The sequence below is a fragment of the Mastigoproctus giganteus genome, chromosome 3, assembly GCF_048544385.1.
Source record: "Mastigoproctus giganteus isolate SK-2022 chromosome 3, ASM4854438v1, whole genome shotgun sequence".
NCBI lineage: Eukaryota > Metazoa > Arthropoda > Arachnida > Uropygi > Thelyphonidae > Mastigoproctus > Mastigoproctus giganteus.
This window is the reverse complement of record NC_143577.1, coordinates 28231053-28247711: the sequence shown is the minus strand read 5'-3', so window position 1 is coordinate 28247711 and position 16659 is coordinate 28231053. Positions and strand designations below refer to the sequence as shown.

General features: G+C 37.4%; 1 protein-coding gene across 1 annotated transcript; it reads left to right on the top strand.

Annotated features, from left to right (window-relative positions):
• Positions 1 to 6959: 6959 nt before the first annotated feature.
• LOC150087828 (uncharacterized) lies at positions 6960 to 15502 on the top strand. The gene is made up of 3 exons (XM_090370453.1): positions 6960 to 7269; positions 13834 to 13937; positions 15297 to 15502. Exons 1-3 carry the CDS (start codon positions 7119 to 7121, stop codon positions 15450 to 15452), a joined length of 411 nt encoding a protein of 136 aa, XP_090226579.1. The 5' UTR covers positions 6960 to 7118; the 3' UTR covers positions 15453 to 15502.
• The last annotated feature ends 1157 nt before the right edge of the window (positions 15503 to 16659 follow it).

The following is a 16659-nucleotide window of genomic DNA, read 5'->3' as shown; positions in this document are numbered from 1 at the left end:
TTCATTGATAACAAAGGTATACGATGTGGCCGTCGGCTGTTGTAGCCCATTCGCGACAAAGTGCGACTAGAGGTTCGTTGCGATATTTTGTTCTGCGCACCAAGGTTATATTCTGTGCGATATTGTGGCTCGTCTGTTTGCTTGCACAATTCTAGCCATCCTCCTCTGACCTTTCTCATCAACAAGCGATTTTCTTCCACAGGAGTGCCGTAGAGAGGATGTTTTCTGTTCGTTGCACCATTCTCGATACACCTGAAACTGAAAAGTTCAGGAGAACTGCCGTTTCAGAGATGCTTTATCCAGCACTTCTTGCACCTACTACCATGCCACATTCGAAATCCATTAGATCACTTCTTTTCCCCATTCTTGCTACGGTTTGTACGCTTAAATGATACTAGAAAGGTTATTTATATCCACAACTGTGGTCATGTGACTTGCAATGTTGTGGGACAAAATATTTGTATGCACAGCAGGGGTGTACCCATAAAGTGGCAGTATAGTGTATATGGAACTGTCATAAAAACATACTAGTAAGCTCCTATGGGTTGGATTAGGTCATGAATCTACTCGCGATCCGCATTGATAGGGCAGCCAAATATTTCTAGCACTCAGGCAGCTAACAGCCCAAAACCGGCCCTGGTTGTATCTATCGGCGCATTTAAAAACTTATGGAAGTAGCCTCAGTGATGATTACGCGCTTATGTAACACATCTAAGACCGTTTTATAAAAGCCTCCAATCAGTGTAGATATAAGGAATAACAATTCCTCAGACAGTGATAAAATCTAGAAATATAAAGTTATCAACAATTACAAAAAGTTTGACAAAGGAATATTATCACTATATATATATATATATATTTTTTTTTTTTTTTTTTTCTTCTTAAAGATAACATATTTCCAAAAAACTTACATAGGTATTGTATCCTTCATCCGTCGTAATAAATTCAAAACTTTCATTGCTCCAATTAAGACTTTAGTATTGGTAATTTTAAGTTTTTGAGAAAAAACAATTTTATTTGTTGGTCACTAACTGGGAAAAACTAACTGTGGTCACTGCAAAATAGTTTTGAAAAAAATAACCACAAACATACGTCATAACCACACTACAAACACTGTTTTAATCGTACGAGAAAAATCACAAATGCGCGCGCGCGCGCGCATACACACACGCGCGTTAACAATACAAACTTTTTAAAATTAACTACAAACAAAAATAAAACTGCTGACAATAATAGTGGTCCTCTTAATACTTCGACGTTCAAGTAGACTAAGTAAGAAAAACACATTAGAAAAAAGGACACAATTTTCAGGCAGTGACAACAGAGAGCAACTTTATCAAGAAATAAAAATCTAAACTTTAAACATTTTCACATTTAAACTTCCTTACTTTGGAAAATATTTTACACTTAAAGTATATACAAAGGTTTGAGAAAATAACAATCATTGCAGATAAAGTTGATAAGTCTTCAAGGAAACACACAGGTTTACCTTTTCAGCTTTTCAAGAGCAGGCGGAACTTTGGTCAAGAAAAACTTGACCAAAAACTTGAAAAAAGAATACAGATAATTTTGTTTTCAGGTCTCAATAACAGATGGAAACAGCAATCATTTTTTTTTTCTTTCAGGAAAAAAATATGTATTAGGTGCTGCGTCTGTGACCCTTCCTCACAGCAAACCACTCCAAAATAAACTGCCCAGAATACACCTCCCCAATTAAGACCCATAATTCAAAGCGGAAGCATAATTACACATTCACAAACTTTTTTTGACATCACAGACTGCTCTTTCAACTACCACCTTTACTTTCAATCTCATATTAAAACAACGTAGCCCCGATGAAACGCAAACAGATCCCATCCAGACAGATCCCAGATTGTGCTCTGGCCCAAAAAATAAATTAAAAATTAAATTCTGAAATTACAACTAACGCCCCCATCTACCAAGAGAAAAACAAAGCTTTTTATTTCCAAATACCATCTTCCTGCCAAATCGGGACCCACCTCTGTCCCCACAAAATCGGTTCATATTGTTGGGACTCTCCTCCTTCTGGGTACCGTCCCTGCAAAATCGGTTCATACCGACCTCCGATACTACTCAGGTCACTGTGTGACAAATGTCAAATTTACAACAAATGCAAAATGCAATACAGTAGGGGGAATTTACATTTTTATTATTAATATACACACTTTCTGTTTAGAGTCATCCAAATCTGTGTAAGATGTTCAATTATGAAAAACAATAAAACATCCTGTATTTATGAGTACTTGCTTTGTGTCGCATCTAGACGTTAGTCGAACTCCACCTTGGAAAATCTGTGTTGAAAATAGTAACAATACAGTTCTGAATATATTATGTGTGTAAGTGTAGGGTTATGTTGTTTCAGGCCTTTTCGCAACCAGTGAGTGATCAACACCTGGTCGATCGCTGTCTAGTGCCATCCTTAGGCACGAAGAGTCGTGCGTGGTTCTACTATCTTGTGCTGCTGCACCAATTTATCGTCCAGTGGAAGGAGTGAAATACCAAAGGACAGGAGCCCCCAGGCTGCTCAACCTGAGTCAAAAAAAAATTCTTATCCCAAACCTAGAGACCTGTACAGGTCTACAAATCAAAAAGAAATTATATAGGGTCAATCATTTCATCCACAACTCTACCAAACAACACAGTTAGGCAAACTCTGCCAAACAAATAGATTTACGATTACATATAACATATTTATTGCGACAAGCTGTGGCCTGTAACCAATTGGTTAATTGTGGCCTGTAACCAATTGGTTATAGGCCACAGCTTGTCTGCTTCTATAACTAATTGGTTATAGAAGCAGTCAAGGAAGTCAACTTAAATCCTAGTTATTGATCTCCAGAAGCTTCGATCTCCTAAGCTAATACACTACAGGAAATTTAATTTACAATATTTGCAATACATAGTTTCTTCAATTCGTATTCCTTAACTAGGAGCCACAGTGATTTAACCAGGCCCTAAGAAGTTAATCTTGAGATCGACCTCTAATACTATATTGATTTAACGTGTGGTTTTACACATCTTGGTTAAAAAAAAAAAAAAAAAAAAATTCATGTTACAGATTATGCAAGTTTGATGTTCATGGTGAGCAAATGATCCAGCAGTATCTTTTCAGGTCAGGAGGAGCGCGTATGCAATGAATCAATCAACACAAATGTTAATCGTATTTAGCAATCACGGGCTTGAACCCTATATCCACTCAAAGAGCGTATGCTACTGCACTCGCACTCCTGCCCACTCAGCTATGTCAGGCCTAAAAAATGTTCTTGTTTATACACTGGCATGACCACCAGGTCAGTGGAGTTTATAATAAATCAATCGATACAAATGTTCATCGAATTTAGCAGTCATAGGCTTGAATCCCGGTCCACTCAAAGAGCGTGTACTACTGCACTTGCGCTTCTGACCACTCAGACGTGATCTGGGAAAGTTTACCTATTGTAAGCTGGGGCTTACTAAAAAAGGGGGGGGGGTAATTTCCGATTATTATTATTAGCCATACGGTGCAAGGAAGCTTGAGGCTTATGCTGCACCTGCCAAATAAAAAAAAAAATCCCGCGTTACCCTGAAAGAGAGAGAGAGAGAGAGAGAGAGAGAGAGAAGTAGAAAGGAATCACCAAGAAAGAGAAGAATGATGATATCCAGCTCGGGAACCTCTGTATGCCAAGTCCATACTCACTAGGTGTGAGCCTCTGGGGTTTGTTATACTTATCTTATAAAATATTGGATATTATTTTATAAGATATTCGTGACATCCCCCTATGCTATTGTGGAAAGATAGAAACATGGGAACATCTTATGCACTACTGTCATTTATATGGTCACCTGCGATGCTGCCTTATCACTGAAATCCAATATGTATTACAGAACCAAAAGGACCGTATACTGAAGGAGGAGGGTAGTTACAGGGCATTAACAAAATATGCACAGGACCTCTTTGATAGAAGGCGAACCTTCCCTGCGCCACAATCTCAGCAACCACAACCAACGTAAACCTTAGCTAACTCCCTCAACGAAACCACCAAACTAACCATGAATAACCTGGCCATGTAAACCACTACACAATTTCCATGGACGGACACTGAGCCAACTGAACCAAACTACTTAGAATAGGACCACATCTCATGAAAGATAAACACTGATTGGGCTGGACCAGACCCTGGATGTGACAACCATAGGCACGACCCATGGACTCGACCCAAGGACCAATAGCAGACATACTGCTACTACGTGACAATCACGGACTGGATCAAACACCTCGAAGTGATAACCACGGACTTTACCCACGGACTCGACCCAAAGATTTGACCAAATAACAAGTATATTGTCACCGAGCCTTATTAGCAATCTGTGCCAGTTCCCAGGAGGCTAAAATGGGCCAGTTCCATGGCCCACTTTAGCCTCCCTGGTGGCAGGCAGGTTGACAGGGCTCCAATTCCCTCCTCACCACCCTTCTTTTTCTCTCTGGTGGGACACGGGCATGCCCCACTGACACCTGATTGGAGTCGTTTTCACTATTGACCCCATATTTCTACCTTTCTCCCTCCCCAGCCTTCAGTCTCCCTCCCTCTATTTTCACGCTAGCGTACGCCCCACACGTCAAAATCTTACTTTGTCCAAATTATTTTTCGTTCACATTTTGGCATATTAGAGTTCAAGCAATCGATTATTAAATAATTACTATATGTATACAGGGTGTCTCAAAAATATTGGTTCAAACGTTTAGGGGAGGTAGGTAACATCTAAAGGAATGTGAATCGCATAGGAACCCATAACCGGAAACGTCACGGGAAAGTAGTAGCAGAAGCACAAGAAGCAGAAATGACACAAGACAGTAATTAGTGGCAAACATTTTTTTGACATAATATTAACAATGGAGTACGAGATGGATGCATTTCATGATGTTGCAACAGATGCTGGAAGGTTCCACCATGAGACGCGATCCATGTGTGACACCGACGCAGCATGGATTGGCGGACATGGTCGAACACACTTGGAGTTTCTTTGATAGTAGCAGCAGCGCAGACGAGTCTCCCCACGAGATCCATTTCCATCTCCACAGGCGATTCATACACGATAGATGGGGGCCAGGCAACGGGTCCACCACGGCCTATCCATCGACGCCCAAACGCCTGTTCAAATGGTCACGAACACACCTTCCATAATAGGCAGGCGCCCCGTCATGTTGAAACCAAATGTTGCGTCTCACATTTGCTGGAACATCGTCAAGTAACCCTGGTAGAACTTGTTCAAGAAAGATCCGATATTTAGCGGAGTTCATGCGGGATGGTAACAGGTATGGGCCGACTAAGCAGTCACCGACCATACCTGCCCACACATTTGTTGCGAAGCGATGTTGTGCCGCATGGCGGCGCACACCATGTGGGTTGTCGTGAGCCCACACATGAGCATTGTGCTGATTGAATAAGCCTTCCCGAGTAAAATAAGCCTAGGCTGGAAAATTCAAGTCTTGAACACTTTCTTGGAGAAAGCACTGCGCAAAAGCCACACGTGCAGGATGATCTTGGGGGAGCTGTAACTGAAACCTTTGGAGACGAAAGGGGTGTAATGAATCGTCGTGCCAGACACGCTGTACACTGCAACGAGACACTCCTAAGGCGGAGGCAACGGCACGTGTGCTGGTAGTAGGATTATTCTGGACGGCATTCAACACACTTTCTTCCATGGCGGGAGTTCGCTTCGAACGTGGTCTGCCCGCACTATTCCTGTTATCTCTAAATGACCCATAATCGCACAAAGTTTGTTGCACATGCGCAAACAAACAGTGGTCCGTTACATGTCTGTCTGGGAAGCGTTCTCCATAAATTCGTTGAGCGGCTCGTCCATTGCTCTCTGCTAATCGATACACTAGGTGCATGTCTGCCAGCTCACAGTTCGTATATCGATGCATGCTCTTCGTGCGGCGACTACTACTTGAATGAATAAACCAGAAATTTTCCCTCTCGCGAACTGATGAACAGCGCCGTGTTCCGACTTACGGTGACGTTTCCGGTTGTGGGTTCCTATGCGATTCACATTCCTTTAGATGTAACCTACCTCCTTTAAACGTTTGTACCAATATTTTTGAGACACCCTGTATAGACAGTATGGCAAGATTTCTTAAATGCAAGGTAGATCTTAGGTAATTCTTAATCAATTTTAATTTAGAAAAACTCCTCTCACAACTAGCAACACTTACAGCAATTGTGAGGAAAATTAGCAGTAGCATTACAAAAGTGCCGCCCCCAAAAAGTTCCGCCCGAGGCGGATCGCCCCACGCCCCCTAGCTACGCCACTGGGTGTGGGGAAATTTTCTTGGCACACGTTGGGTCCATTGATACCCATAGATTCACGTCTGAATGCCACATCGTACCTAAACATCGTTGCTGACCAAGTGCATCCATTCATGTTGACAGTTTATCTTTAGTCAGATGGTTACTTCAAGCGGATAATGCGTGCACAAAGCCCGAATCACTATGGAATTGTTCCAGGAACATGACAATGACTTTTCCTTGCTGCAGTGGCCCGCTGAGTCCACTGATCTCAATCCTATTGAATATCTTTGGGATGAGCTGGAAAGGACTGTTCGCTGCAGGCCTACACCTCCGTCGAATCTCAGGGAACTGTGTGACATACTCATGTCTGCATGGTACTCCATTCCTGCATAACTTTTTTAGCATCTTGTTCCATCCATGCCTAGACAAATTCAGGCTGTTTTGAAGGCTAAATGAGGCTCAACACGCTACTAGGTCGGTCTACCTAATAAAGTGGCAGCACAGTGTATATAACATTGATTCTCGAAGGGCATAATTTAAGAATAATATGAAATTGTTTTTTTTTTTTTTTTTTTTTTTCAAATTAAAGTACATTTTCACTGCAGTTCATTCTAACCATTGGTAGAAGATGGCGTTACTTATCAATTTTATTCTTAGTTAAAATGATTAATTTGTAGGAGTAGTGTTTTAGCCAGCGTGTCTATGTATGTTCTAGTGGTTTGTGGAGATGGGTTGTTTAGTTTTCCTTAAAGTTATAATTGTTCACAGTATTCCTTAATGCCTTTAATGTGGTTAACGGGAAAGTATTATGTAGATCGTTGACATATGTTATTGAGTGAAATGTTTAAGAAAAAGGCTGCCCTTCCAGCTCGACCTGTTCCCCCTTCTACAGATGAAATCTCGGAGGATATTAGTAATGCACAAGACTCGGATGTTGTGTTTATAGTTGATCCAAGTCCTACTAGCCGGTATTCAGGTAAGAAAGAAAGTACAGAATGAAATTATTTGATAATGGTTTTATTCCATTTGCTTTTTTTTATTTTCTCCAGGTTTGTTATTGTATATTTATAACAGCCTGTTTAATGCGTAAATTCAACCGACTGGCCGTAAAATGCCATGGAAGCAGATAAATGCTCATCTTAATTATACGCTTCCCCTTTAATTACAATGATTGCAACCAGTCTTATTAAAATAAAATAAATATATATTTCTATGATATTTAGCATTCCTACGCAAATCGTAACCCCCCGTGCAGTATATTAATGCATATCCAACAAAATTTTTAATTACCCATGATTTACCTTTAATTTTGCATTAGAATTAATTTCCTGTTCTGTTCTCTTTATCTGCTTTCATTTTCATTATTTTTTTTACTTACCTATAGGCTTTTTTTAAGAATGTATATAATAATATATATTCTTAAATTTACATATCTGATTTTATATTTTATTCAAGCTGCTTTGCACTTGTACATGTAAATTCCACATCCCATTTCTATCTGGAATTCATATCCGCCCATACAGTTTTTCTTCATAATAAATATGGTCATTTTTCCTATCTGTTTTGCTTTTTATATATGCTGCAAACAAATCTTGGTTGCCAAGTCTGAGGATTGATGTGGGTAAGATTTTGACGAAACTGAAAAATAGGTGATAGATAGCTTATACATAGAGTCAAAGATTTATGGAAGAGGACATAATAAAGAAAAGTATAAAATGAAGATCTTGCAAGGTCTAAAAGATGGGGATTTTTTTTTTTTTTTTTTTGTAAAACAATAGTGTGCATTAATACACCATCCATCAACCATTTTAAATTCACTGCAGGATGAAGGCCTCTCCAGCAACTTTCCAGTTCCTTCTGTTTTATGCAATGGATATCCATTTACTATGCATAAAGTTGTGAATTTCATCTGTCAATCTGTCATTGTCTTCCAGGTTTCTTCTAGCATTCTAATAATAGAATGTTTCCTCTTGGGTAACATTCTATTATTTTCTTATTCCATCTGTCATCATGTTTTTGAGCTATGTGTCCTGCCTAAGACCATTTTAATTCTTTAGTTTTGATAAGAATGTCCTTTACTTGAGTTTGCTGCCTAATCCATGTGCTTCTCTTCTTATCTAACAGTCTGATTCCTAATATAATTAGTTTCATTCTTCGCTGTGTAGTTCTCACCTTATCTTCCATTCTTTTGGTGAGTACCCAAGTTTCACTTCTATAAGTGGTGGTGGGCAGTATACATTTGGTTTATTATTTTACATTTCATACAAATTGGGATATTGCTCCTCAGTATGTGACTATATTTCCTGAATGCTATCCATCCAAAATTTATTCTTCTCTTGACTTCCAGCCATTTATCATTATCATAGCTAATGACTTGTCATTAGCTGTAATATAAGAACGCTACCTCCTTTATTAGACTAGACAAATATAGTAGCAAATTTAAAATTGTGAAAGGAGTTCGACAAGATAAGTATATGAATCCACCTTTTCAGTTACTGCTTCTTCAATGATTATATCCCTTTCTGTGGCATACTTGTTCATCATTACTTTTGTTTTAGCCATATTCATCTTTAGTTTGAAATCCTTACTAATGCTGCATAACTGATTAAGATTTTCCTCTAATTCTTTGGGATCATGACTTATAATCACAATATCATCTGTAAATCGTAAATGGTTTAGGTACTCTCCATTCACATTGACTCCTTTCTGGGACCAGTCTAATCTTCTGAAAGCTTCCTCAAGGGCAGCAGTAAACAACTTCGGAGATATATTGAGTCTCCTTGTCGAACTCCTTTCACAATTTTAAATTTGCTACTATATTTGTCTAGTCTAATAAAGGAGGTAGCGTTCTCATATATCTTCTTCAAAATATATGGGGTATCTGTGCCTTGTCTTGCCAGTGCCCAAAACATTGCCTTATGCTGTCAAATGCTGGGCATAATGGTATTTTATATTCATTTGCTTTCTCCATTAGCTGTGATATTACGTAAAGGTGATCCATAGTCGAGAATCCTGTCTTAAAGCCAACTTGCTCTTTTCGGTTGATTCTCATCAAGTATTCTTTCTAATCTGTTAGTAATGACCCTTGTGAAAATAATAGCCAACATCTTCAGGAGATTACAGCCATTGTAATATATGTTGGGCATTTCATTTAAAAATTTTAATCTATCTATACTGCTTGTTATATTACATTGATTAGAAATTTACGTTCTTTTCATCTTGCTAGACTCCCGCTTTTTCATCTGCCAAAACAGGCAAACCGACAAAGCAATACATATAGGGCGATTGAAAAGTCTCTCTACGGTAGTACCCAAAATACATTATTCGCTTTGTTGGCAAAGGTTTTACATAATATTTACAAACACTACATACACTGGGTTTAAAGTAAGTGATGAAAGTGCATTTTCTTGACTCAAATTCAAAAGTATCACCAAATTAAAAAAAAAAAAAAAGCAATAAGTATTATGTAAAATGTTTACCAAGAGCTACTGCAGATAGTTTTGAAATTTCTGTATTTACTTTACTAATCTTGCTATATATGAAATGTGGAAATAAAAGTTTTAGGACTGGTGCAATAAAAGGAATGCAAAGTGATGGAGTCCAAAAATGGTTTTATTTTTATTCAAAGTAATCACCACCTGATTGAATGCACTTATTACCTCATTCTAAAAGTTTCTGAAGAGAGTCAGCAAAGGCATCCAAAGAGATGATGTTCAGTTTGGTCATTACATTTTTTTTCATGTCCTCAACATCCAGGACCTCTAATGGGGATTGGGTAGTCACGCACCCAGATTTCCTAGTGGAAACTTTCATATCTCTCTCCCACCAAAAAAAAAAAAAAAAAAAAAATCCCTTGTAGCTGTTCTAAATCTCTAAATTTTTCAAATTCCCAAACTATTAGTATAATACGAGGGGGCTGGAATTTTCCTTCTATCCTACTTTTCTTCCTTTCGCCTACTCAAACACCCCCACCAAGCTTTTGAAATATGGCAATGGAATGTGCCCGGGCTATAAATATGGCCTTCACCATGTCTTCGCTCGCTCCCCATTAAAGATGGTACAAAGGGTACTAGGAAAGTTTTGCAATACAGCTTTGTTTATTTAATTTTTTTCAAAGTAATTTCCTCTACATTCAATACGCCTCTCCATCCTCCGAAACCAATCTTTAAACCAGTTCTGCCAAGTTTCACTAGGGAGTAAAGCACACTCGTTGTCCCAAGCCCGTAGAAGGTCCTCATCACTGGAAAACCGCCTCCCTTTTAGCTTCATTTTCACATGCGGGAACAGTGCAAAGTCGCAGGGAGCAAGGTCTGAATTGTAGGGAGGGTGCTCGAGAAGTTTCAGTCCTGTCGTGGTCAAATATTCGGTGCAGGCTTTGGCGCGGTGAGCTGCAGCATTATCGTGATGGAGGTACCAGGTGTCCATTCTTGACTTTGGCCGCAGGTTCTTCATAGATCCAATGACTTTAGGCAGGCATTGTTCAGTATACCACTTAGCTGTGACTGTCTTCTGCGTGTCCAAAACGACACGTTCCACAATTCCACTCGATTTGAAAAATACAGCTATCATTTTCTTCTTTACAGATCGGGATTTTCTGACAATTACGGGTGTGTCGTCATCATCAAAGACCCAAACTTTGTTTTGAGCCTTGGTCGGCAGATCGTAATAGTACAGCCAAGTCTCGTCACCTGTCACGATGTTGTTCACATACCGAGATTGTCCCTTATCAAACTTTTTTAACATCTCCCGGCACCAAGTCACACGTCGTGTCATCTGCTCTTCAGTCAGTTGATGCGGCACCCAGAGAGAACAAAGTTTCTTCACGTGCAAATGATCGTGCAGAATCGAACGAATTGCTGGTGCATTTAGGCCCAAAGTATCCTCTATCTGTTGGTAGGTCACTCGCCTGTTTTCGTCAAGCATTTTCCTCACAGCAGTAACGTTTTCCTCCGTAACTGATGTTCGTGGCCTTCCCAGCCTCTCAGAATCCTCCAGAGTGAAATTTCCCCTTTGGAATTCTCTATACCACCTGAATATCGTTGTACGATGTGGACAATCATCATCTAGTGCAAGAGTCATTTCTTCTAAGCACTGGTCTGTGGTTAAACCACGCACGAAATTATACCGCAAAACTGTCCTTATCTCATTTTGTGACCACGATGCCATCGCAAGCACTTTACACTCTCACTACTAATGAATAACTGAGCCCATCGACTTGGCGCGGTGGCTACTATGCACGTATGAACATGTCTCAACATGCAGCAACAAGCAGCTTCCTGTGATTCATTGTTGCGTCATATTGCAAAACTTTCCTAGTACCCTTTGTATAAACAAAAATCCCCATCAAGCTTTAGGAATTCATCCCCTTTTATACTTCTAATTATTTTCCCATGCATGGATTTAGGATCAAAGCTTGCTTTTATTCCTTTGTCCTCTTACTGGGTTTATTTAATTTCAGTACTATTCTAATTACATCTTAACCGGATGCAGCCATTCCTGAATAAATCTCAGCTAAGAGAATTTGACTTTAAAATAAAATTTACTAAAATTTAATATTCCAAAAATACTTCTTAATAGCCTACACTAACCTATTTGGTTATAAATTCATTCCATTTATTCTAAATTCAAAATGACAACACAGATCTAAAGAGAAAATCACAATAAGTTAGCATTTGTCCGACTTTACGAAAATTAGTGAGTCTCGACTTCACAAGTTGTCTGTCCAACGTGTCCTCAACATCCTGAAATCTCTTTCCTTTGAGGGCAGTTTTCATCTTGGGAAAGAGGAAGAAGTTTACTTGTGCTAGATCAGGGGAGTAGGATGGATGGTTGATCTGTATGGTGCCATGTTTCATCAGAAATGTTGCAAAGACATTTCTGATGAAATATGGGATCATTGTTGTACAACAAGAACTAGCTACTTTTGAAATTATGGCCTCGCCCAGGAAATGTGCTTCAGTAGTCTTTGAAGCAGCTATAGGTAAAACGCAGCATCAGCACTCTCTCCTTCAGGCACAAATTCCTTGTGAATCACAGACCGTTTGTCAAAAACATGATCAGCATTGTCTTGATCCTGGACTTCTGTAAACAAAACTTTTTGGACCTTGGTGATGATATTGAGCTCCACTGTGTGCTCTGATGCTTCATTTCTGGCTTATACTAAAACACCCAACACTTATCTCTAGTGACAATACTGTTGAGAAAATCAGGATTATCTTGACAAGTCTGGATGAAGTCTTCGCATGATTACATTCTTTGTTGCATCTGCTCATCTGTGAGGCACAAATTTTGCACAGACCTTCCTTTTCCCTAAATCTTCATGCAGAATTTGAAGCATCATATTCATATCCAATTCATCAGCCATTGTTCTGAGGGTCAAACGACGACCTCTTGCCACATTTTCCCAATTTTTGCAACTCTCCTCATTTCAGGAGGTTGACAGATGCCTACTTTTTAAGGTCATTGCAGACATCCTCATGTCCATCTTTGAATCATTTATACCATTTAAACACACTGGTATGACAATGTTTCATCGCTGTAAACAATTTTTAACATTTAATGTTTCTGTTACAGATTTTCTCAGTATAAAGCAAAATTTTATATTCGTTCTTTGCTCCATTGCAAAATAGTGACATGGAACTTAATGTTTACTAATGAAACTGGCTGTTATTTGTAACCTGTCAGCCTACTGGACAATTTTTGTACCACCATCTGGTGAAGGAAGTTTGAAATACAACGTACCACTTCCATTTATTTTCAAACCCATCATACATGACTGTAACAGCACCAGTCCTGGGACTTTACTGCTACACCTCATATATAGCAAGTGTTTACTTGCTACTAATATTGCATATATATACACACACGTGCGTGCGCGCACACTTTCTAAATCAGAATAGCTCCAGCTAGTATTATACAATGAAATAACAATGGCTGATATTGGATAGTAATATTCAGTAATTTCTTTTTTATCATGTAGAGCAGTATTTGTCTTCCAGTGTATTAAATTAGATAATTTAAGCATAGAGACATTCATATTAGACTCTGTGGCATGGCCATTGATTGCGCATGCTGTCAGTTAAATAGCAAATGCCACATTTTTGTTAATAGCACATCATATCGATAAGTTAGGTTGCAGTTATCCTCTGTAGCCGAGTGGTCAGGAGCCGGAGTACAGTAGCACATGCTGTTTGAGTAGACCGGAGTTCAAGCCCCTGACTGCTAAATACAGGTGATCTGCCAACCAGCATGGCAGAGCATGGTTCATTTCCTTCAAAATGAATTGTTGAGGAGGCATCCATCCTGCAGTGGATTGATAATGGCTGCAGTTTATTTTACTTACTATAGTGTGTGTGTGTGTGTGTGTGTGTGAGAGTGAGTGAGTGAGACATAATTTCTGCTTTATAGCAATATAGATAAGAGACAAATACTTTTTTTCCACTAGTAAAGAAAAACGCTTATTTAAAATTATGATTTTTATTCCTCTTTATTTATATGTAAAATAGTTGCATATTGGTTACATGGAGCATGTTTATTTTAGATGTCACTAAACAGCTAGTTTCCAGTAACTCTGAGGGAAGTAATTCTGAGAAAATAGCAAGTGGAAATGAAGATTTTTCAAATCCAGATAAGGCATATCAAAAGGTATTTATTTCCTTTCTTGTTTATATTATTTTAAAAGTTGCACCTGTCTATGTTCTGTTAACAAGCATGCACAGTTCAGATGTCTTGTCCCTCCTCCCTTAAATCAATTTTTTTTGAAATAGAGTAACTTCCCATTATACCACTCCTGTTTATGATGTAATCTGACTTTTAACACTCCTATTTGCTGGTCCCATAGTCATTCCTGTTAAGTAGCATGCATTTTTTAATGTCTATAGTGCTCCAATTTAAATGCTTTTATCATTTTTATAAGGTTTCAGGAAGGAATAAACCCAGATATAACCATCCTTCCTCTTCATTTTTTTGCTAAGGTTTGATAGAGACTGAATTCAAAGAATTGTTAATCATGCAGTTTATTTACTCTATAGAAGTTGTCCTTGGTGCAGGTGACATTTGTTTATTTTATATTTAAACTTGGATCTTTGAAGGTAAATAAACCTCTCTGTATAACTCTGACTAGCTGAGCTGTTCATTATTTCATTTGTAAGCTCTCCTTTTTTTTAAAAATTAAGTATTATTCATTTATTTTCCTTGCACATGCAGTAATTAGGTCTTTTATGAATGCGTGGTTCAACAAAGCATTAGTTAATTTCGTTAAAGACAGTATTATGTTAATACTACATTCATCACATTTATACAATAAATAAATGTGATGAAGCAATCAATGTATACATACAATTGCTAAATTAATAAATACAATAGATAACTTCAGATACTTCTAGTTTAATTTAATAAAATATTTTAAAAAATTTTCATACTTTAAGTAAAAACAACAAAAAAAAAAAAAAAAAAAATCGAAAGTGCCAAAAAAGCAAGCATATAGTACATTATAAGTGTGCAGGCATATAAATAACTTGCATATAAATAACTTGCATATAAATTGTTGCTTCATAAACACTGCAAAAAAATCTAAAAAAAAAAAAACAATTGTGTGTGTGTGTGTGCACCAAGCACGCATAGCAGAAGTTAAGTGAAACTTGTTTAGGTGAACATTTATTTTTTCTTTTTTATTACTTTTACCCCTCTAACCAGGGGCTCACATCTGGTGAGTATGGGCTTGGCACACACACTCTCTCTCTCTCTCTCTCTCTCTCTCTCTCTCTCTCTCTCTCTCTCTCTCTCTCTCTCTCAGGGTAATTGAGAAGTTTTTTTTTGGTTGGTGCAGCATAAGCCTCAGACTTCCTTTGCACCATATGGCTAATAATAATAATCTGATTTTTGGATTATATATATATAGAGCTAACTAATATATATATTGTTTTAATATATATATATATAAAAATGACCAGAGAATATGAATTTATTCATTTTTTTGCTAATCAATATCTAATTTTGTTTTAGGTTAAACGGTTTGTAGAGATGCACAAGCAGTTGGAAAACAGTGTAGAAATACTAGGCCATCAAAAAGAACAACTGTCGTGTTTAGCAGAACAACTGGAATTGGAAATTCACAAAGTGAGGAGTAAACTTAAAACTGATTTAGAGTCCCTGAATTAGTTTCCAGAATTTAGTTTGAGAATGAACAGAACAGGGATGTTTTTCAGTTAACAGACAAAAATAAAAGTTGAAATTGTAAAAATATGTAAATTGTATTTTACAGTTTATGAAAGAGTTTATTTTGTACAGAATACTTCATATTGTTTAAATAAATATAAATTTACTTCCTAGATTAATGTTTTCAAACTTTTTTAATATTTTGACTTGTGGAATTTGTACCACCTGCATCTTTTAAACATCACTTGTATTCTTTAATTATTTATGTGCAGAGTTTTATAAGTTCAATCCATCCATTTTGGTTAGTCTTTTTTTTTTTTTTTTATTGTTATCACCAGAAATTATGTTGAATCATTGAAATGTTTTGTATTTAAATTTATGTATGTAAATTTTTATGTTAAACTTTTCTTAATTATGTAATAAGATATTTTCAGTGATTCATTTAAGCATGAATTCCCTCTCCTCATTTGGGGGGGGGGATAGTTATGTTTGCCATACCTGCTGTTGTTGCCAGGGGTGGAGATTGCACGTGTTTGAAGATTGGGTTATCATTAAAGACCTGTATCTTCTGCGATCTCGGTTTACCAGATCATCTCAAGGAATGTGCTTAATGAAACAGCTTGCAATCACCTGGGCAATTTCAGTTCTTAGTGAGGCTTTGTCAGGTGTTTGAACAATATGTATTATTAAGTGGATGTTGATAGCAGGCATTTTCAATAACTGCTGTGATTTATCTACAAGTTTTAAATTATATTTCTCATTGTCATAAAATATTTTATATCTTGCACATTGTATGCAATAAATACAATAAATAAACGTTGCCATTTTGTATTCCTCTATACTGCATAGCCTGAGATTCTTTCTTAGGAAATAAAATATAGATAATGAATACATATATAGTATAAACAGTGATTATTCAAGAAAATGTTTCAGAAAACTGGCAGGTAGCTAAAATCATTTGATATCATAAAGTGCACTGAAATTTGGTGGTAGCTTTATTAATAGTGATAAAACTACTGTATATTCTACATTTAAATTTTCTACTTTCTGCCCTGAAAATTTGGGCTTATTTCTGTATAAAAGTGATTGGTCTCCCTTTTTAAAGTTATCTTGTGCATCTTGCATAGTAGTGTATTATAAAAAAAAAAAAAAAAAAAATCTTTATCAAGGACTACTTTTTTAATTCAATTAATTTTGTTCTTTCTTTTAA

Bases quoted from the DNA above. Each gene is read 5' to 3' on its own strand.
- LOC150087828 (XM_090370453.1), top strand. From the start codon at position 7,119: ATGTTATTGAGTGAAATGTTTAAGAAAAAGGCTGCCCTTCCAGCTCGA. The intron at 7,270-13,833 runs GTAAGAAAGAAA...TGTTTATTTTAG, and splicing joins TCCTACTAGCCGGTATTCAG to ATGTCACTAAACAGCTAGTT. The intron at 13,938-15,296 runs GTATTTATTTCC...ATTTTGTTTTAG, and splicing joins CAGATAAGGCATATCAAAAG to GTTAAACGGTTTGTAGAGAT.